This window comes from Mus caroli, chromosome 2 (genome assembly GCF_900094665.2).
Source record: "Mus caroli chromosome 2, CAROLI_EIJ_v1.1, whole genome shotgun sequence".
Lineage (NCBI taxonomy): Eukaryota > Metazoa > Chordata > Mammalia > Rodentia > Muridae > Mus > Mus caroli.
This window is the reverse complement of record NC_034571.1, coordinates 78643666-78665672: the sequence shown is the minus strand read 5'-3', so window position 1 is coordinate 78665672 and position 22007 is coordinate 78643666. Positions and strand designations below refer to the sequence as shown.

At 35.9% G+C, this 22007-nt stretch overlaps 2 protein-coding genes across 6 annotated transcripts in view; both read left to right on the top strand.

Annotated features, from left to right (window-relative positions):
* The window catches only part of Tfpi (tissue factor pathway inhibitor), a 43994-nt gene extending 37144 nt beyond the window's left edge, over nucleotides 1–6850 (top strand). For all 4 annotated transcript variants that reach the window (XM_029474504.1, XM_029474502.1, XM_029474505.1 and 1 more), the window contains exons 8-9: nucleotides 5293–5472; nucleotides 6521–6850. In XM_029474504.1, the coding sequence (XP_029330364.1) occupies nucleotides 5293–5472; nucleotides 6521–6609 (269 nt within the window). In that variant the 3' untranslated portion in view covers nucleotides 6610–6850. The remainder of the gene's footprint in view (nucleotides 1–5292; nucleotides 5473–6520) is intronic.
* Nucleotides 6851–14378: 7528 nt separating this feature from the next.
* Calcrl (calcitonin receptor like receptor) overlaps nucleotides 14379–22007 on the top strand; it is a 93571-nt gene continuing 85942 nt past the window's right edge. For both annotated transcript variants that reach the window (XM_029470780.1, XM_029470779.1), the window contains exon 1: nucleotides 14379–14591. The gene's annotated coding sequence lies outside the window, so the exon portion shown is untranslated. The remainder of the gene's footprint in view (nucleotides 14592–22007) is intronic.

The following is a 22007-nucleotide window of genomic DNA, read 5'->3' as shown; positions in this document are numbered from 1 at the left end:
TTGCATGAGGCAGCCGGCAGCAGTTCCTGGCCTGGAAGTGCAAATGAATGGCCATGTGGGTTCCCTGTAAGAGCAGCAGGTATCCTTAACTGCTGAGCCATCTCTCCAGCCCCTCTACACAATACATTAAGAAAATGCTAGCACTCGTGTGATGATACTGATTGTAAGTATATTTTCACCAAACATATATTTTCTAATAAGGCACTGAACTGGAAAAAACTATGCTCACGAAAACTTCTTAATTGTCATTGTCTAAAGCCATTTTTGTTAAGAAAAAAATTCTTGAGCGCAGCTAACTTAGTGAGTTCGGGGTATGGTTTAGTCAGCATCTTGACATAAGCAAACAAATAGCTACTTAGGTTCTCTCTTTCCTCATTAATCTGCGCGGGCTTTCCTGTCCAGGAGAGATTTCTTACAGTCTGTCCTATGGCCTTTCAACCTCAAATTCCCTGACTGTACAATCCCCACACTTCACCCTCTGCTAAGTGACCCAGTACACGCAAGGAGGGAGAAATACTCCTCAGAGTAACTGCCCAGCAGCCCTTGCCCCTTTCCCACATCAAATGGAGCACCTGTTCCTGCTAGTTCAGTGATTGCTCTTCTTTGGTCATACATTCAGTGAGAGGATACCTGTTCTCTGTAAAGCAGAGAGGATGGAGGCCTTACTGTCCATTACCAGCCACAGCAAGTTTCAGTCTGCTCTGAGTTTTTCTTTTATCACTTTAAGGAACTGGAATTATTAGTAATTAATAATCTAGTCATTTTTATTTTGTAAAAAGCATTAGAATTTAGGAACATTAAACATACAGAAAAAAGGGAACAGCAGTTAAAATTGATCATAATCATATATACAGGAAAAAATCCCCAGTGAGTTGTCAATATATTTTATTTTACTTAAAAAGTTATCATATAGCAAATGATTAAAAGACTGTAAGTTTCTGCTGAAGGTGTCCAAAAGCATATAATATGTTCAACATAAACATTTACTCAGTAGACCTTTAGCTTAGCAAACTTCTCAACGTACAACCTGATAAAACTTTATTCACAGAAATCATTTATAACATAGTCTCTCAGTACTTTGCTCAATGAATAACATATATCATTTTCATTTTTGTATACGTGGTTCCATATGTATGCATGTATGGTATCTTGACATGTAATACAAATTAATATATTTTTCTAATTTTTTTTCAAAATTTTTTTCATTTTTTTATTAGATATTTTCTTCGTTTACATTTCAAATGCTATCCCTATACTCTTCCCCACCGCCCTGCTTCCCAACCTACCCACTCTCGCTTTCTGGATCTGGCATTCCCCTGTACTGGGGCATATAATCTTTGCAAGACCAAGGGCTTCTCCTCCCATTGATGGCCGACTAGGCCACCCTCTGCTACATTTTTCAGCATTTAATATGATTGTAACCATGATGAAACCTATCACTGATAGTATACAATAATATAATCAGTTTTTCCTTATTAGGCAGTACACAAAATAGTTCATCTTAAAATCAAAGGCATTAGATTCCATGTAAGTGATGTTTAATAGAACTGATGAAATATGCATATATTTTAAAGGATGTATAGCTGTATAAGATATAAATATACATTCACAAGCTATTATGGATAGTAATAATATGTAGAGTAGTATATATAGAGTAGTTTGTACTTGCAAAAGACATTTACCAAATCATCGATAGTAACTTTACTGGAGGAAGGGAATTATGCAGAAGTTTTGTTTCATATTTTTGTTTTGTATTATTTAAATTTTCATAAAAGTTGTAATAAAATTATATTTCTTGTTACTACAACTTATAGGCTAAAAAAAGGAAAAACTTTTTAATCAATTCTCCCACCAAGAAAAAAAAAACTCAGAAGAAAACAAGTTCACAGGCCATGCAGTGGTTCATAAGCACTAATTTGCTTGTTGCAATAAAAATGCACACAGGAAAGTATTGTGGGGATAAGGTATTGCAATAAAGCCTTAGTGCATTGAATATAAAGTTTACTGTATGAGTTACAAAGTAAGTCTACATAGAACAATTTACTTGAAAACTGGACCCTGGGCCACCTTCTGGTATTTTAGCAGTCACCCTAGACAGTAATGTTTTCTAGCAAAAATATGGAAAAGGAGGTGGTTTGGTGTGAAATTTCTCAAAAAAGCCTTCTAGATGGAATCCATTCAACCTTATTTTGATGGCGGGATCAAGATAGAATACATTTGGCTCTTAAAGTCCCTTTGGATCATGAACAGAAACCAGACAGGTTAGTGTCTTTTTATTCTGTCTTAAATTTCTGTCACTAATCATGATGTAGACCAGAAAAATCACAGTATGCAACTACTTCAAAACATATTTTCTTTTATTGTAGATTATCAATATCTGGAATTTAAATAGGTGAGTGTCTACCTATGTCTAGAATAAATTTATTAATTTGAACATAGGCAAACTTATCTTTTTCATGGGGTACAAAAATATTTCCTTTTCTTACCTCTTGAAATTTAACTGGAGTCAAGGACTCCAAACATCCTGCAGAAACTGTCTGCTTTTTCTTTAAACCTATGATGTATGCTAAAGTAATTAAATAGTGGTCAGAACTAAAATAATCTTAAAGACAATGAATCCATTTCAATTTAATCTACAGTTTATGTTCTAGAAAAATAAATGCCTTATTGAAAAACTCCCAAAACAGAAATAATTTTGTGTCTTTTAATACTTAACTTTGCATAGTATAAAAACTTACTTAGTGATAAATTTCGAATTGCAGTCTACTCTGAAAATAGCATTCTCTCCAATGTTAGGAACACGATTATGGATGGCGTCAACGGTATGTTGTATTGAACCTGTGTAGACAGGGAGTGGTGTCAGGACTAACAGTGAGATAAGCAAACAGCAGTCAGGGGTCATTCTGGGGAGATGCAGAGGCGTGGGGTGTGCATGAGCACGCTGACCTCAGCTCTCAGAACCACGCTGGACCCTTTATGCAGAGCTCACGCGTATAGGGAGCAGAAATGTGATGTCTTGGATGGTTAAGTTGGTAACGAAGCTTCTCGTGATGCACCTGTGCTCTCAAGTGCCTGCTTTCACACGACCCCCGACTTCCGCTGTCCTGCTTTCACACGACCCCCGACTTCCGCTGTCCTGCATTGCATTAAACCCATTTCCGCTGGTTTCTTCATTGGCCACTAGTAAATATTTCTGGATTATTATGTAGTTAGAGAAAGAGAACCTAGAGCCCGTGTGCCTACTATACCTGTAGCATAGCCTCCATAATTTGTATTCCCCTAGAAATCTAGGCTGTTTTGGTTCTAGTTTTCACTTGGGATGTAAGCTTTTGGTTTCTGGTAACGTTCTGTCTTCTTACCTCCAGTGTAGGGACAATAGTCAAATGAGCTTCTTTTCCACTTTGAAACATGCTTGCTTTTGATTATGAAGCTAAACTTGCATCCGTTAAGTGGAGAAGGAGTTGTACTCAGGGAATGAAAATTTCTTTCTGTCCTGATATAAGAGACCTTAGCATGCGCACTGCTATTAACACATCGTAATTAACATTTCAGTTATGGATCTCACTATATTAACATACACTCTCTGAAACTTACCACGGACTGACTCATATTGTATAGAAAACACTAACTCAAAATGATGTGTACATTACATATCGTTCTACACAGAATTTGTTATGAAATATGTGGTGTTTTCTGGGGAAAACCATAAATTATATATTTCTCTGTTTATCAGTTTTATTCACTTGCTTCTAGTTGGCCACATTTGTCTCTGAACCTGGGTGGTGGCTTTGGAGGTTCAGGACACCAAGGTGGTACAGGTGCTCACTACTCAAATTTAAACTGGGGTGTGGTGAGCAAACATATGCCCACTGGAGCTATTTGGACAATAGGAGAAGCCAACTGCAACATTTCTCTGCAACCTTTAGGATTACTTCCTCAGACTATTTGTGAAAGAAAATGCTAGCATGTGCTGGGAACTTTAGAACCTATTCCCATCACATGTTATTAACCTGGGTTTCTGATGGAGCACATTCACGTTTAAAGGTGCATGGTAGCAGAGTCTAAGACGAGCAGACTAGACACTCTGTGGACATTGCTTTAAAGAGCTCAAGGGTTCCTTTCAGAAGTTCTGTCTACGTATTTGGCCAACAACCTAAATGAAACTAATAATTCTCCATCTGATGCTAACTCTTATATTTTGCACGTATTACCTTTTACGTCTCTTCCTATGCGTCATTCCATCACCCGCAGTCCTCCCTAATCTTCTAGGTTTTTACTCAGAATGTCAGTTGCTGTAGCCAGACACTCTGGCTTCTACTTATCTGTCTAGAAGGCAGGAGATGATAAAACTGCGTTCATCAGACTAAGTCTTTTCTTACATGCTGTTTCATTTTGCTGCTTCTCTTTTACAGTATTTTTCCATTTAGGGTTTATGTGCCAAAAGATTGCCACTTGCCTTCTGCACAGCTGCTTGCCTTTGTTGGCCGTTGGATTCGTCAGTCATGTCTCCAGCTCATGAACGTTTGTCAGTCTTTCCTTGCATGTGCTGTATGACATCGCACCATCACCATGGCCACTAAAGTTTTCCTCTGTAGTTCAATACCATCCAACACCTTACATTCAGCTTCCATTTACAACCATCAAGCATAGCTGGACAGCTGAGAAGTACTGGCTTGTCCTTCCTGAGAGAAATCACCAAAGAAACTTAAAAAGATGTTACTAAGCTCCCCCAGTTTTCTCCTCAGACTTAATATCACTGCTGCTGTTGTCTTTATTACCCTAGCTGCATGGTCTTGGTTTTTGAATGTTTGCTGGTCCCATTGACAGACCATGCTATCAATTCCAAACCAGTGTCCTACTATACTATGGAAATATGAAAATTTTATTTCATATAAACTAATTTGTATGTATTTATAAGTACATAGTTGAAGTTTCAGAAGATAAATTGTTTTAATGGTGTTTAACTAGTTTGTTCACATAAATACTAACCACAGGCTTTTCTTTTTATCAAAAGTGCTATGTTTTGTTCCTTGGAGAAAAATCATGGTATTATGGACGTTTAACCATATTCTGGGAATTGAAACCCTTGGGCTTTGCAGTGTTTTAATCTTTGTAGGATTCTGCTTTATTCAGAAGACGTGCCATAAAGCCAATCTGCAAGGAATACTAATAAGAAGGCTCAGATTTACTATTCATAGAACTTACCATGTTTTCTTGATTTTTAAAATTCTATCTATCTATCTATCTATCTATCTATCTATCTATCTATCTATCTATCTATCTATCTATTAGACTATCGTGGCCGTCCCTGGTGTCTTGAACCAGCAGACCGTGGATTATGTAAAGCCAGTGAGAGAAGATTCTACTACAATTCAGCCACTGGGAAATGCCACCGATTTAACTACACTGGATGTGGGGGAAATAATAATAATTTTACTACCAGAAGAAGATGTCTGAGAGCTTGTAAAACAGGTACGAAAGACATGCTTCCCATTAAATCACTGATATTTGGAGTGATAATTATGCTAAAATCATGAAATACTTATGAAATAAATATTTCCTTACTTATAAGAAGTAATATAATGACTTAATGACTATTCTCCCACCAACTAAACTTAGATAATACTGGTAGGTATGCTAGCTATAACTGTTCTGCATGTTTTTTTTTTTTTTAACAAATTATCCATTTACAACAGGTTCAAAATTTTAATTTTTTCTTTTTAAAAGATTTTTTTACTTTTTTACTTATGTGTATGTGTGTGCATCTGTATATGGGTGCTCTGTGTGTGCAGGTGTTTGCTGAGTCAAAGTAGGGTATCAGATCCCTGGACCTGGAGTGACAGGGGTCTATGAGGTTCCTAAGGTAAATGCTGGGAACTGAAGTCAGTCCTGTGCCAGGGCAGTGCATACTTATAATAGCTGAGCCAGCTCTCTGCCTCAAGCTTCTTTCTTAAACATTTAAGACCTAAGAATTTATTTTTAAGAAATTTGAGACAGGGTTTCTCTTTGTAGCTCTGGCTGTCCTGGAACTCACTCTGAAGACCAGACTGGCCTCAAACTTAGAGATCTGCTTGTCTCTGCCTCCTGAGCGCTGGGATCAAAGCAGGAGCCTCCATGTGTGATTGAAAGATCTTTTTTAATACACAAAACCTTAACATGCTTCTGCTCCCCCCAAGTATAATAATGATATAATATAATAAAAGGAACATAGAAATTAAATAAAATATTACTTGAATAACCCAATGTTTATTCCACATCTATCCTTTTATGAAGGTGACCTGACTTGCACTATACTTACCCAGTCTTGGTGACTATTATACACGCAATATGACTTTCTTAGGGTGGGACTGAGAAGAAAGGAGGGAAGAGGGACTGCAATTTAAATATCAAGTGAATACATTAAATAAATATATGTACATATACAAAATAGGTTATTTTACAAAAATATGGAGACAAATTAATTTAGGGAATTTTAGACAAATTTTTATGTATTCTCTTCTTACTTTTTTTTTTATTGTAGGTCTCATCAAAAAAAAGTCAAAAGGAGTGGTTAAGACTCAAAGAAGAAAGGCGCCTTTCGTGAAAGTTGTATATGAAAGCATTAATTAGTGCTAAGATATAAGCACATTACATTTTTACATTAGTTTCACTAAATATTCCTATATGGTGCTTCTACTGTGATTTCTATTCTTCTACAAACCAGTGTCTTGTTTCCACTGGTGACCATCTATTAGAAGATATATTTTCACCGGTTATGATCACAAACATTATATACCCTTGACAGTCTAAACCTTTTCGAATGATCTTAATTTTTAACAGTGTGAGAAATAAAATCTTTTATCCTGAGCAATCATGTTGACTGTTACACTTATTGTCCCCTGCGCCGCTCTGTACTTGCTTCATTATTTAGAACTTGTTGATAATCTCGTTCAGTTAGGAAAGTGCAATCAGACATTGTGATTTTTTTTTTATTTGTCAAAAAGGATAGGACACAACCTTAAGAAACCATGAAAAGGCAGAAGAGATGAATGAGTAGTTGACAGTATGTACTTCTTTTCCATAGGACATGAATTCCTAGGACAGCACTTTCCTTGGGTAGGTAACAGCCATCTGTGATTCCAGTTCCAATGCTCTGATGTCTTCTTCTGGGTTCCACAGGCACCTGCCATCACTTCACACACACACACACACACACACACACACACACACACACACACACACACACACACATGCATGCACAGATACACATGCACACATAAATAAAAAAAAACCTGAAGCTTTCTACATTTCCATCAACAATTACGTCAATTATTGTATAAAACTAAACATATTATTAAATACCAATTATAAAATTATATACTGTATAAGTGCTTCCAGCTCAAACTGTTTAGGTAGCACTGGGTCCATTTCCACAACAGAAGAAAGAAGAAAATGTTGCTAATTCTGGCACTTATTTAGAGGGCGCTGATTTTTCTACCAGTGGTTCTTATTTTATGTTACTTTTATGAAGTTGGTGTTTGTTTTTATTTCCATACTCTTTGGGGATTCCATTCTTTCTAGAGTCCTTGATTTGAACTCAGAGGAACACCTGTGTTTCCTGCATCCTCTCTGCTGCATAAAATCCCTTATCTTCCCACCCCTCAGGAGTAGTCCTTGAATGATTCATACCACAGTCACTTTCCTAGATAGTGTTACTCAGAACACTGAAAAAGAGCGGCTGGGATAGATTGGTTTCTAGTAGTTTATTTTATAAAAGGATAACAGGGCAGAGAGTGGAAGATGGATAAAAAGGGTGAATGAGGAAGAGAGAGAGAGAGAGAGAGAGAAAGAGAGAGAGAAGCAGATGTTTACCAAATAATAGTTTTGTTATTTAATATTTGTTACTTACTTAATATAGTGAAAAATATTTAAAAAGTAAAGTTTAAGCATTAGTTTTAATGAATGAATACATTTTGATGAAATTTAACATTTTCATGAATAATCCCCCAGCAAAATATAGATCAGCATATGATGATACATACGTGCCAAAATCATGAGTAAGAAAGCTTAGTGATCAAAATTTACAATCATTCTATTAAAGTGAACGATAGGGACTAAATGCTCCCCATTGCTTCTTAACATGCACCAACAGCCTTAGTTTTATAGGGAATATAAAAGGCAAGATACAGAAATTAGTTCAGAATAGTATGCTGTGTCAAAATTCCTTCCATATGTTTATCATAAATAAAAAATCCAGGAAAGCTCCATGGTCCAGGGGGAACGTTTATTAAACTCAGAGGCTCTGGCCTCCTGTGTGTGTGTGGATAAGACGCTCTATTTTCTCATGGTTTTGAGCCATTTGGATTCATAGACAGAGGAGAACAATAATGCTCTTTGGAAGACAATCAGTCATTGACCGTGGGGGGAGGGTGGCGGTAAGACACCCCAGGAAGATGATGAGTAGGTAGTGAAATAGTTTTCAACATTCCCTCAGACTTTTTGTAATACACTGTGAACGACAGCACACTCACCGGGGGAAAGCTTTATCGTTTCCCTGAGTGTGACCTGGGAAAGGCTTTGCCCTTCCTGTGGATCTGATGCATCGACGTCTTTAACCTGGTGGTATCCATATCAACAATACATATCAATGCAGGAATTCACCTCACCCCGTATATATTGAACACTTCCCCCACTACTGGCCAAAGTTCAGGGGATGTCTAGGAAGAGGAGAGGAAACATGGACTAAGTTAGAGGACTGAAGAAGCTGCATGAAATCCTGTCCTCTGGACACGACATGGCTGTCACAATGAGCGCACAGAAGCTGTGGTTACAAGACCTGCGCCAGATCAAGCCATTCATCATTCCACCACGGTAGAAGAGAAAAATCACACCCCCTACGCCTGGTTGAGACACTATTGACTGTAGATGCTTGCCAGGAGAGAGCGACTTTTCTTTAGGAGTAAGGACACTGATAGATTCCCATACCCCAAAGATGTCCCTTTTCCACATGTGCATATGAGCAGCACTAATTAGACTCAATAAGTTATTAAAAGAGAGAGAAAGGAGAGGGGAGACTTGAAGTAGGAAGAATGGAGTCGGGCGGAGATATGATCAGTTTATATCAAATATATGTGTAAACATTTCAAAGGTTCCAAAGAATAAGAATGTTTTAAGCAAAATCTCAAGAGGAGAGAATGTTTCTTTTGGCAAATTTTGTATTCCAGTTGCAGTCTGACTGTTTAACCTGGTAGATGATCAATTGATTTGTGCTCAGTGGGTGACTATTCAGAAACTTCTTTCTGGTGATTAAACTTTTGAAGAGCTGGATCATGGAGATAATGAATATGCACAAAATATAGTCTTTGGGAAAGGTTAACTCAGGTTTACGTTTTGGTCACATTGTTTTGAATGAATACTTTGCATACTTAAAAGAAGTTTGCTTGTCAGAAGGTGAGGGACATTTACCATTGTGTTAGGAACTGTTGAAAATCTGATTTGTAGTCTGCATCAGCTGTTTAGAAGTCCTACATTGAGCGTTTGGTGTGTGTGCATGTGTGTATGTGTGCACGTGTGCGTATGTGAGCACACACACACATACACAGCGAGAGAGAAAGAGAGAGCGAGCAAGAGAGAGAGAGAGAGAGAGAGAGAGAGAGAGAGAGAGAGAGAGAGAGAGAGAGAGAAAGAGAGCGCACACACATCATATCTTTTCTAGTTGAGAGTGAAAAAGGAATAGGACTTTGACTCCCGTCAACAAGTCAGGTTTTATAATTTGAGAACAGTTAACACTAGGTGGCAGGATAAGACTGCAGATATCTAATGCCTTAACTACCAAAAAACTCCATATCTTCCCACAGGTCTCCAGAGTCTCATTCAAAAGTGCATCACGTTACTCTTTAATGTATGCATTATGTGTATTACCATTTTATAGTTATAAATACTTATATTCTAGAGAACGGGGTGGTAGTAAAAAAAATGAATGAAAATGTGAAGAAAATAGAATAAATCATAAATTTCTAAAGACATAATTTCCCAAATTATACTGACAGTAGGGTGAATAACAGTGTCTCCTAGTATTGGAAAACATTAAAATTATCTGTCACCTATGAATTTAGTGATTACTTTGTTTCCAGATATATTAGCCATTTACAAAATGACCTATGGGTCAAGATGTCAAATGCAAATTTAAATACAACTTTCATTTTCACAATCAGGATTAGTATTCGAAAGCATGAAGCATTTCACAGCATGTCCAGTATAAATTGCTGCCACGAGAGGGGAAAGCGTCGTTTTCAACGTGACCTAACTCTGCTCCAGAACTAGAATTATTTTAAATGTTTCCGGGAAAGGGGGTTTCTGTGTCTCAAATGAGCCGCTCACACATTAATTCTTGGTCTTGATTTACTACTGGTCCATATATATTTTTTCATTCAAACAGGAACACTCCTGAGCATGGAAGGAGAGCTCCCTTAGAACTGAGAAATTAGACCCCCCACACCAGCCTGCTTATGGCCAGAGCCCACTCCATCTTTCTTAAACCAGGCATTTTTACATTTGTTACATCGAAGTCCCACTTTCCTGTTTGCCAGTCCCTACTCTTTCTTCTTTCAGCAGTCTGTCTTCAGACTCTCAGGAACACCACTGGTCAGACAAGTTCCCACAGGAGTTCAAACCCACCAAGACATAACAAGAATCAGGCTTTGTGAAGAGATAAAATTTTGGCCAACTCTGATGTAATTTGACTCTCTTGGGGAAAGACATTATGAAATACTATAAGAAATACTACAGGCTCGTGAAAGCACTTTATTCCATGTGTGGAAGACAGGCATAGATTGCTCACTTCAAACTCACATTTTGCACTTGTAAAAATCTGACGCACAGCAAAACTCATTAAAACATTATGATTTACCTTTGATAAATGATTTGTATAAATAGTTTTTTAGCTGCACTAGTGGCATATTCACTCTCAGGAGTAAACATTGTTTTACCAAATGCAATTAATTATCCTTTGCTTTGGAAAAACTCCTAACAACAGTTACTAGGTAAAATAGTACAATATGAAGTCAACTTACTTCCTTAATAAATTTCCTTTTTGATGTAAGTGTCTAAGAATTATGTGCTTCTCAAATAGCAAATTCTTATAGGGGCTAGAGTACATTAGATTTTAATTACATTAATTATTTAAAAATAAATAATGGATTTTTCATGATTAAAAACACAAAAGAATCGCCATATCAGAATATTGTAACTGAACATTTTCACAAAATAATTTTTAAAATAGTTTCTTTGATGACTCTAGCATATTTACTAGGAATGAGCTATCTACACCATGCTCCATATGATAGTGTTTTGTTTTGGTTGTTTTTAAAGATCTGTGTTTCTAGGCATAGCTATAGAAACTCAAGTGGTCAGTTTAGTCAGCAAAAACCTAAATTTGTCACACATGACTTTGGTTTAAGTTGTCTAACATGTGGACATAAGACTTTTAATTAGCATCCTCCTTGTGAGGCATGGCCCACCTCATCAGGGGAACCCATCATTTCATTTAGAGACTTTGGTACCTTTGAGCTACATAAAGGACCACAATGGAGGCTGCAGGTTCTGCAATAACATTTTAACGTGGACAAATGTCACTGTTCCTCAAAATGAGTTTCATCTGTGTACTATACAGAAACACAGACACCGCATGGAGGCACTCTGAGTGGGAACACTTTGAAAGGGGCCTTCTGCATGGGAGCACTCTGAGTGGGAGTCTCTGCATGGACGCATTTTGCATGGTTTATGCCCTGCATGGTTATACTGGTAGCATTCTTCTATGCTTTGTCCACTCTCTTTTAAATGGTCAAAACAGAAGACACTTCTTATTTGGTCTTAATTTCCTGAAAAAGAACTATTTTTAGTGTTCATCTGAAAGTACAAACTTGATCACCACTAATCAGATAATTTTAAGTAGCTTCAGTGAGTTCTGGGGAAAGATGACAATGTAAAACACATGTAGACTACATAAGACTGAATGAATGTACTAACAATACCCCATTGGCTCAGAATCACTTGATTTTTGGAAACAGTTTCAATTAGCTTTACCATAGCTATCCATACATTTGTGTCATACTAAAGCACACACTTGGGAAGTTTCTTCAATCTTTTCACTTGTTTCTACATGTCTCAGCACAGGCCAGCTTCCCCAAAGTCCTTATAGCATGTATTAATGTAGCATGTATTCATATTTTTTCATGTTCATAACATGTTAACTCTTAATGACCTTATTATTGGGAAGTATGTTTACTTTTCTTTCTATGAAAGACACATGTATGATACTAACAAGAATTATCCAGACTCTTCATGGACCACAGCCATAAACCTACGTACACAACTAATAATTTGTACTAAACACTATAGGTTGTATTAAATTCCCCATTTACAACAGCACCATGTATATCTATTATACAGGAGAATGATTGTTGGCTTGTGATCTTTCAGGCATCATCTAAAAGAACGAACCCCTTTACTTACTAAGACTCTGCTATGTTTGAACAAATCCAATGAGTGAATCAAAAACATGTTAATGCTTTAATACTTACTGGAAATGTGTGTAGCTTTGTATACACCAGTCTGTGTCTCAGAGGTCAGATATTCTTAGAAACGAACACCTGAGCATATTCGATGATCATTTAGAAGTTAAAATCTAGTATTTGTTTTGCCTGAACTTTAAGCTGTAAACATCATCCCTAAAAGTTCTGTCAAGATTGTCCCAGTAAGTCTAAACCGCTGCAAGGGCACAGGATTACTCCCTACTGCGTTCCTCCTGAGTCCCTGTGCAACATGCAACCCCACATCAGAACTCTGTGGTTTCACCCAAGAATTTTTTTTACTGTTTTTCTGATTAATGAGTTATATTTTAGGAGGCAGTAGTGATTTATAATGCTGACTTTTCACCCCATGAGCTGAAGGAAACAGCACAGGAAAATATAATTCAACAGTTCCCTATAGAAAGCAAAACTAAAGTGTCCACAAAGTAACTTCCCAGTTTATCGCCGTCTCTTAAAACTACATTGTGTAGTTCAGCTTCTTATGCAGGGTTTCCATTTTCAGTGATGGAGATGGTCAATAATGTCCCATATTTTTATATGGATGCATCCTATTCTATATCCATATACAGAATTAAAGATTCTGTAATAAATCTCCTGCATGGATCAAGATAGGAAACATTTAAAAATGGCGCTGTCTTTCAGGAACATGATATCCAGAGATTCTGCACCCTGTGTCTTTACTGCGGTTACTCATCTGCTAGGACTTTGAGCTCCTCATCTGCTACTTGGTTGTAGTAGCTTCCCTATTTGTCTGTTTCTCCAAGGTGAAGCAGCAAGATTGTAGTAGCTAGTTAGAACTTGCCATTTTCTAAATGTTATAAAATATGTTGATTCAAAGTTTAAACAGACAAATTATATTATTTTATCCATCCTTTCCAGCTTATACGTGAGACATTTGATGCAAAGATCATGTGACTTTTAGTGCTGTCTGGCTTCAGGAGTTATGATTATTGCCAAAAATCTCATAATTTATCATATTATATAAAACTAACAAATATATTTCAGGTTTATAGGCTTTTTTTTTCCTGATCATATGCAATGATTTCTTATTTTATGATATAATTATGTTTAGAGGTAAAACTTTTTTTTTTTAAATTGAAGTTCATTTATTGTATGAAATTATTTCATAGTATCATGTTAAACTAAAGCCACCTTTCCTTGAAGGTTATTTTGAGGCACAACTAGTATAATGCTTAGACTATATAAAATGATATAATTATGTCAGATATTTAAAAGTATGTACAATGATCTCATACTCTATACACAGTCTGGCTTTACAGGACATACAACTCAGGAACTCCTAGAAAGGACAGCACGAAGCCTCTTCATCTTCTTATGCAAAACTGGTTGTGGAGTTGGATCAGATATTAGTGCTCAAAATTGAGTCCGAATTAGTAATTCTGATGCTCAAAATCCCATGCACATTTAAGAAAAAAGATGTGACTGATAAATTGTTCCTGGTTGTTCTGTGAACCCTAATTCAACACACACCCACACCCCTAACTCCTTTGATTCTTTCACACCAAGATCGCCTTCAAATCCCAGGCAGCAAGTTCTAACAGAACTCAGTCTAGGTGAAAGGCAGCCAGCTTTTGCTGGTAACAATGTGTTCATACAGCAAAGGATCTCTGTCTGTTCAGGCTGCTTCTTGCTCTTGTCAGAGTGAGAAGGGAGTTGCTGCTGCTTTCCTGGGGTAAGCTATTTGAGAAAGAAAGTAACCTAACACTAAGTGCAGGCGGGGCGGGCGGGGTGATGTAACAGGAAGCTGTGATGTTTCCCTTCTGCTGCTGATCGCTTACAATCTGACAACACTCCCCATCTACTCAGAACAAGCCCTCTCTTCGCAGCGTGCACTTCTGCCTTAGGACCGGCGGGCTCTGTTGCCTGGACCTCACGCTGCCTGCAGGACCACATTGCAAAGCTTCCCACACCTCGCCTCCGGGAAACTCTTGTGCAGTATCTCAGAAAATCAAACTCCCTCCTGAGACTATTCACACAGAATTTCCTTAGGAGCTGTGCCAGGTAAGTGTATTATTCAAAATAAACGTATGTATTCTCAGCACTATTCTTAAGTATTATGACAATGCTTCTAACAAGAATTTAGTAAGTGGCATTGAAATAATGTTGAAACCGCTTCATTTAGTCTACAAAGGGATACTAGAGAGTCTTACTCCAGAATGCATACAAAATCTATTACTAGTGCATAAGAGTATTTACAGTGATACTTTAGAAAATAAATTTACCAATTATTAACTATGTGAGCAGGCTATCAGGCAAGTTTCTGAACAAATACCTTAATCAGGAAACAATGCCTTTTTAAAGTTAGTTGTACTACCAGTTCAAGTCCTGACAGCTGGAAAACATTTGCACCCCAGGAAGGGTCTTTAAATTTTCCACATAATCAGTATTCTAAGGAAGGGATGGCAGAAGACTCATGGGGTCCCAGAGTCTTCCTGTGTGGCTGAACACAAAGTTGGATTAAGAAGAAAAGTCACCGGCTTGGACTTCTGTTTGCTTTCCGCTTCTTTTAACATTTACACCTCTAACTAGGGAACCAATGGAATTTTCATTGTTCTTTGTTGCTAGATTTGTGTAAATACCCCACTTTTGGTTTTCCTTTGTTTTTGTTGTTGTTTGTATTGGTTTTTTTCTTTGGGGGGGGGTGTTCATTAATTGTTTCCACTGTATTAAGATCATGGGTGTCTTACAAATAAGGTAAGGGGAAAAGAAAAACAAGACAAAACAAACAAACAAACAAACAAACAAACAACCCAACCAACAACCAACAACCAACCAACCATAAACCCCACAACTGCCCAGGGTTAAGAAAATGTAGTGATTTCTGCATTACCTCATGGTTTTAAAACTCTTAAGCTTAGAGTTGTGTTACTTCAATTATCCTGGAAACTTGCGGGGGAAGAGTGTGAAAGGAGTCTCCATAAATACATAAACAGAGGCACGATAAGCAAGTGGATTAGCTCATTAAGCCGAGGAATTAAATTAGATTTTCAGCTATGATGCTGAGATGAAGCAGCTGCAGGTCTCTCTTGCCACAGTACAGACTGTCCTGAGACTCTAAGGAGCTAGTGCCTACTTAACAAGTGGTTGTCAGAGCGGCATCACAGATTATTGCTAAGGAATGGAAGACATCAGCTTTGGATTCAAATTGTGCTTATTAGCATAATTTATTAAATTCTACGTTTTCTTACTTAAGTGAAATATAAGCTGCAAGATGCCTTTCAATGCTAGCATTCTGAGCTCAATCTCTAGTAGTCTGGCAAATAAACAAAATATTACAAACTCATCCTGAGTAACTCCTCAGTGATTTTTGGCTCAGTTTCCACATGTTTTTCAATGTAATGGAAACATTAATTTGTACACTTGTAATTTTTAAAAGCTTTGCAGCTGATTTATGTTTTTATTTTATTTTTGATTATACTACTGAGTTCCCTGATGTATAAAAACAGACAAGGTGAGTTTAAGATAGGGCTTGTTACAAATAGTCATTAGGTAACTGGAGAAAGAAGTAAAATCAGCACATTAAATAACCCAATGTCATTTATAGGAACAGAAATTGAAAAGCATTATTCTCAGCCAGATGATTTTCTGAAATTAAGTATTATATTAATAAACTATTATAAATTAGTACCTCGATAAACTCTTCTGATTTTTATCGAATTAATGTTTCAAAGCATATAATCATCTTGTATGATTTATTTTATATTTGTAGCATCATTTAAAACAATCCTTATTACCAAAAGTTATAGCAGAAAAATGCCAGGCAATGAATATTGATCGTCATTAGGCAAAGAAATTATCTGAGTTAATAACAAGAACATTAAAATAGGAACTTGTATCCTAGAGTATGTGTGGCTTTTAAAATGAGTAAACAATGTCTGAGAATCAAACCATGTTTTTATCCACAGCATCAGTTTAACTAACTAGCAATATTTCCTTGTAGCTTTCAAAAAAAAAAATCAATGAGTATAGTCTTAGGCAAGTTCTAAATACGTCAATTAAAAACACAGAATTCACAATAGTCATGACCCATGTGATCTGAAATACGTTTTACCTAAAATGTTCTATTTGTAACTCGATATATTTAGATGGCTATTTGGAGCCAGTACAATAATAACATGTTATCAGTTTTATCTCTGCTTACATTTTGATAGTAACTATTTATTCAGAATTGTTTTGAAATTTTGTAGATAAATTAATACAATCCCCTTTAGAGTATCAGAAACAAATTCACTAAACCAAAAATGCATTCCATGGTTTATGTACAACTTTGAATGAATCAAGTTAATTCTGCTTTCAGAGGTACAGTGCTGCGGCCTTTTCAGAATACAAATGTAGTCCAAGAACCTAAGTCCTTGTCTTTGTTTGGGATCTAGAAAAACTTTTAAAGCATTAACGTAAATGACGTCTTACAATAGTGTTAATGGAAGACAGGAGGTCAAGACCGCAGTACAACTTCACTCTGACTTATTCTGAATTTTAGAACTCACCACTGATGATAAGTAACTGGTACCCAACTGACGATAGAACAAGTATTTCTCCAGGTGCAGTTTTGGAGTCCAGTCTTTGGATGAACACTAAACACACATTTTTTTTTTCTAGAATGTAATTTTTTTTTAAACCAAAGAAATGTACTACAGTATTAAATTATTTAAAAATCTCATTTAATATGTAAAGTATTCTGATGCAATTGTGTAGAGATAAAAACTTTGTGAAATTACAAATAAGATCTGCATCGTAGCTAGGTTTTCCAGTCATTTCCTATGAAACATTTCCATTTGTTGTCATGGAAATTCTCTTCCTGCCTAAAATCTTTCTTTAATGGCAGCTGCACAAACTCCAAGTACCCGTAGTTTGTCCATTTTAATTTTTAGGTAACTGGAGAAAGAAGTAGAAGCAATACGTTAAATAATTCAATGCTTTTATTAGTTTTAAATTTGTGTGTAATTTTGAATATATCACATCATAGTTGAATGTTAACTGGAACAATAGGTGGAATACAATTTATTGTAAAATTTGGAGAATAAGTATGAAGTTATGTTTCAGGAACAATGAAAAACAGTGAATATAAGTCATAATAATATCATAATACTTATTTGACAAGAAGGCATACATCTTGTATTCCATTGCAATTCTTAGGAAAGCAGAGATTTCTCAGTAAATCCAGGTGGTGATTTTTCATGAGTCATTAGTATTATGATATTTGCCAGTAAATTGGTTCAAGCTAAATAATCTCAATACTTTCTAAATTAATTCAGTTTTTAAATGAATGTTATCTTGGGAAAAGAAAAGAATTAATTTTTAAAGTTAACTGAGTTAGGATTTCTGAGTTTGCTAGAATCATCTTGTGATAAGTTACACACACACACACACACACACACACACACACACACACTCAAGAAAACAAAAACATGTTTAGAGTTCATCCACAGACTGGACTCCAAAACGGTACCCAGAGAAATGTCTGTTTTCTCATCAGTTGGGTACCAGTTACTCATCTTCAATTTAAATTCTAAAATTCAGAATAAGTCAGGAAATAAATTTGTTTTTTCAAGACTGGGTTTCTCAGTGTAGTCCTGGCTGTCCTGGAACTCATTCTGTAAACCAGGCTGGCCTCGAACTCACAGAGATTCACCTGCCTCAGCCTCCTGTGTACTGGGATTAAAGGCTTAAACCGCCACTACCCAGTGACAAAGTATATTTGTACAAAACGCCTTTGTTTCTGCCTTTCTTTGTTTCTTTGTTTCTTCCTTTGTTTCTGTCTGTCTGTCTGTCTGTCTGTACAGGTGGCTTCTTTATGTAACCTCGTATCATGTAACATGAACACATTCACATACTGTTTGCAAATATGGTTTTTAAAAGTAAAAGAGTTTAATCAAATCGATACATGGTTTTAATAAAATAATGTGCCATTTTTAACCTTCTAGCCAACAAAAAGGACGAAACATTAATCTCACCCCGAATGACACAAGCCCAAGGTAGAAAATAATAAATTAATTAAATATTTAATAATCCTATGATATTGACGCTATAACTATTTTATTACAGTCTTTGGGTGAAACCTGTTTTTCAGAGAAATCCTGTTTCTTTTTAACACTACACCATTTAAAAAAATACCTAAAAGAAATTACCTTTGTAGAGCATACATTGTAAAAATGTTTATCATTAGTACTCTATTTAGGCTTAGCTTAACCTGAGTCCAGTTGTATTTTCCATAAAAACTCTAGTAAATCTTCAAAGTGTCATTTGGAGTGCTAAATAAACAACAGGTTGGTTTGCAAGAATATTTTTATGACATCTCAATTCCGTGGAAGATCTTTCCTGTGTTCTTGAACAGATAAAGATGACTTGGACAATGAAAACTAGTAAAATTTTGTCTTGTATCCAAACACTAACCCGAGACCAATACTTTTGCAGTTATTTTGTGTGTGTGTGTGTGTGTGTATGTATATGTATATATATATATATATATATATATATATATATATATATACTCAATTTAACTGACTTTCTAAGTATAATTTGAATAGAAAATTGGGACATTGGTAAAAGAATCAGGGAGAAGTATATCACATTCTATTAGGAAATGATAATTAAAATTATGGAGAAATAATTTAATCAATACAAAACCATTATCAATAGTTCTTCAGCTATTTTTATTATAAGAGGCCAAATATAGACTTGCTTAGTTTAGTAAGAATAAAAGGTTTAGTATTTTATAAAACAGGCTGCTTATGTGTGTTCCTTCAAGAACTTAATTTCAATGAAATTTGTATTTTAAAAACCTTTGTATAAACACCCCAATATGCTTTATTGAATAAGGAAAACAACCTAATTCAATTGCTTTAGATATTCATATATGTTGTGTACACACATGTAGCCTACAACGTCCACTTGTGAATTTCAAGTTCACCACTTGCTAGTTCTCTTCCATCATCTATACATTTTAAGTAATAACCACACTTCTCTATAATGTTTAGTGTAAAGTATGTGAAAAAATACATGGAATATGCTTAGTGGAATATTTGGGTGTAAGTAGATGCTTGAGAAATTTCACAAATCATCAGGTCTTTTTGAAATTCAACTGAAGCCATAATATATATCTGTACACAGGCTTATTCTTAAAACCAACACTCAGACAATGAGAATACAGCTTACTCGTACTATGGGGCATGGGCAAGTGTAGTTTACAACTGGAGTATTCAAAGAGATTATCATCCTGCCCCATATAGCCTGCAGCATAGCAAAATCTTAGTCACTATTTCTACTTTGACTTAGAATATAGCAAGGCATGATGGTTTGTATGTGTAATTCTAGCATTTAAGAAGCTGGGACAGGAGGTTTACCTAGGTAAGAGGCCATCTTGGGAGAATTGCCCCAGGTTAGAGGCCAGCTTGGCCTAACTAATAGGCTCTAGAATAGCGTGGGTTGAGGGTGAGATGCTGTCTAAAACAAACAAACAAACAAACAAACAAACAAATTCATAAATAGCTGTCAAGAGTATCAAGAAGATTTGAATTGCAAATACTAAAACATCCATAGAAGCTTAACATTAAAAAAAAAAGATATTGTGGATGACCCAGTAAACTCAATTTATGTAATTAAAAGTCTTTTTGGTTATTTGGGTTTTTAGACTATCTTGTAGTAGATATTTCTAATTACTTTTTAATGGTAAACACGTTTTCTTAAGTATTAAAATCCCTCAAGAATTGCTGTACAACAAGATGGAAAACAGATTCTGGTTTTGAAAGATTTGAAGATAATTTGTTGTAAGAGCTTGATTTTGAGTATTTGTGAATTCTGACCCTCTGGAGAACATAGTGAAAACTGAAGAGACAATATTCATGCAGATGAATGCCACTCACAGAGACACAGTTTAAAAAATATGCAGTTGTAAGGAGTTCCTAGACCCTCCTGTTTGATGGAGTGTGGTTCCCGAGTCTCATCTGCAGAGGGGTTTTTTCCATTTGCTTTGCTATCCAAATTAAAATCTTCTGTCATGGCAGCACACTTTGAGGTAGACATCACCCTTTGTATTCTTCACATCATGGTTTAGTCCCACAGGGAAAACTTCTATTATAACACATTTGATTGCATAGTTATCTCTTTTAAGATACTAGGATCAGCCTGCATGGCATTGACAGTGGAATTAAATAAAAGCAATCTCCTCTGCTAAAGTGTGATAGGTCAGAGCTGTTCCGAATACCCTAACACAGGCACAGGCAATGAGAGCGGCGTGGGATCCATTCGATTCCTTATTTTAGAATGGTTACCTTCTCATGTTTCATATACAGCCCAGAGCTATCCAGATTAGTATTGGATACAGAAAATATCTGTCTTGTCGAACTCTGCTACTTTAGACAACATCCCACTTAAACAACTGGTCACTGGTCTTATGACAAAATGAGAAACACTATTGACAGCAGAATAAGCTGAGTTCACCCCTCTACCGGAGACATTTGACTGTTGCCCAGAACAGAGGCCCTGTGCCAGGTGTCTTTAAAACCAACATAGGGCTTTCCACATGCTAAGGCCTTCTTAAGTTGAGAACCACATTGACAACTCTTTGTTAATTTTGATATATTTTATTTGTATTGAATTTTGTTCTTTAAATAGTAATATGTACTATGGTTAAACAGCATAGAACTATGTTATAATCATTTTAAGACTTAAAAATGGAGTATAGCATAGTAAAATCACATGGAAAGTGTATAGCTAAGGAAAATAATATGAGAAATTTAATTAACTAAAAATGAGACAAATGTTAAGATACGTTGAAGGTTCCAACACTGTTGAAATCTTATGATTTGAACAGATCTTATTTGAAAGCCTTCCTCTCCAAATTACTGGTGTCAGTTTTCAAAGTTTTATTCTTAAGAAAATTATTCTCTTTAACTACATCTATTTTTTTAAAAAATAAAATAAGTATGTCCATATTTAATAACTCATGTTCCATTCAGCCTGGTTTTAGGACTATATGCACTAGTTCAGATTGCACATAATATAATTAACAGGTTTTATATTAGCGCTTGGCAATTTAAAAAAAGAATCCCCATTAAATGTATGGTTTTCAAACTGATGTTAAAAGTCAAGTGCATTCATCAAGTTCTGAACTTCAATATTTTGAAGATCATGTTTTGCAACCCTTTCATAGTACATGTAATAAAAATTTAAGGGAGAGATGTGATCCAGCTTTCTGTATGTTTCCTTTAATGAACGCAGATGTTCTCCTCTAAGATATCAACATGCCACAGCCTCTCACCTCCCTGTAGTATGACTGACGGTAGCCATTTTGTGTGAGCTCTGCTCAAGTCACTACTTTATTTTTTTTTATTTTTTTTTTTTAATATTTTTATTACATATTTTCCTCAATTACATTTCCAATACTATCCCAAAAGTCCCCCATAGCGCCCCCCACTT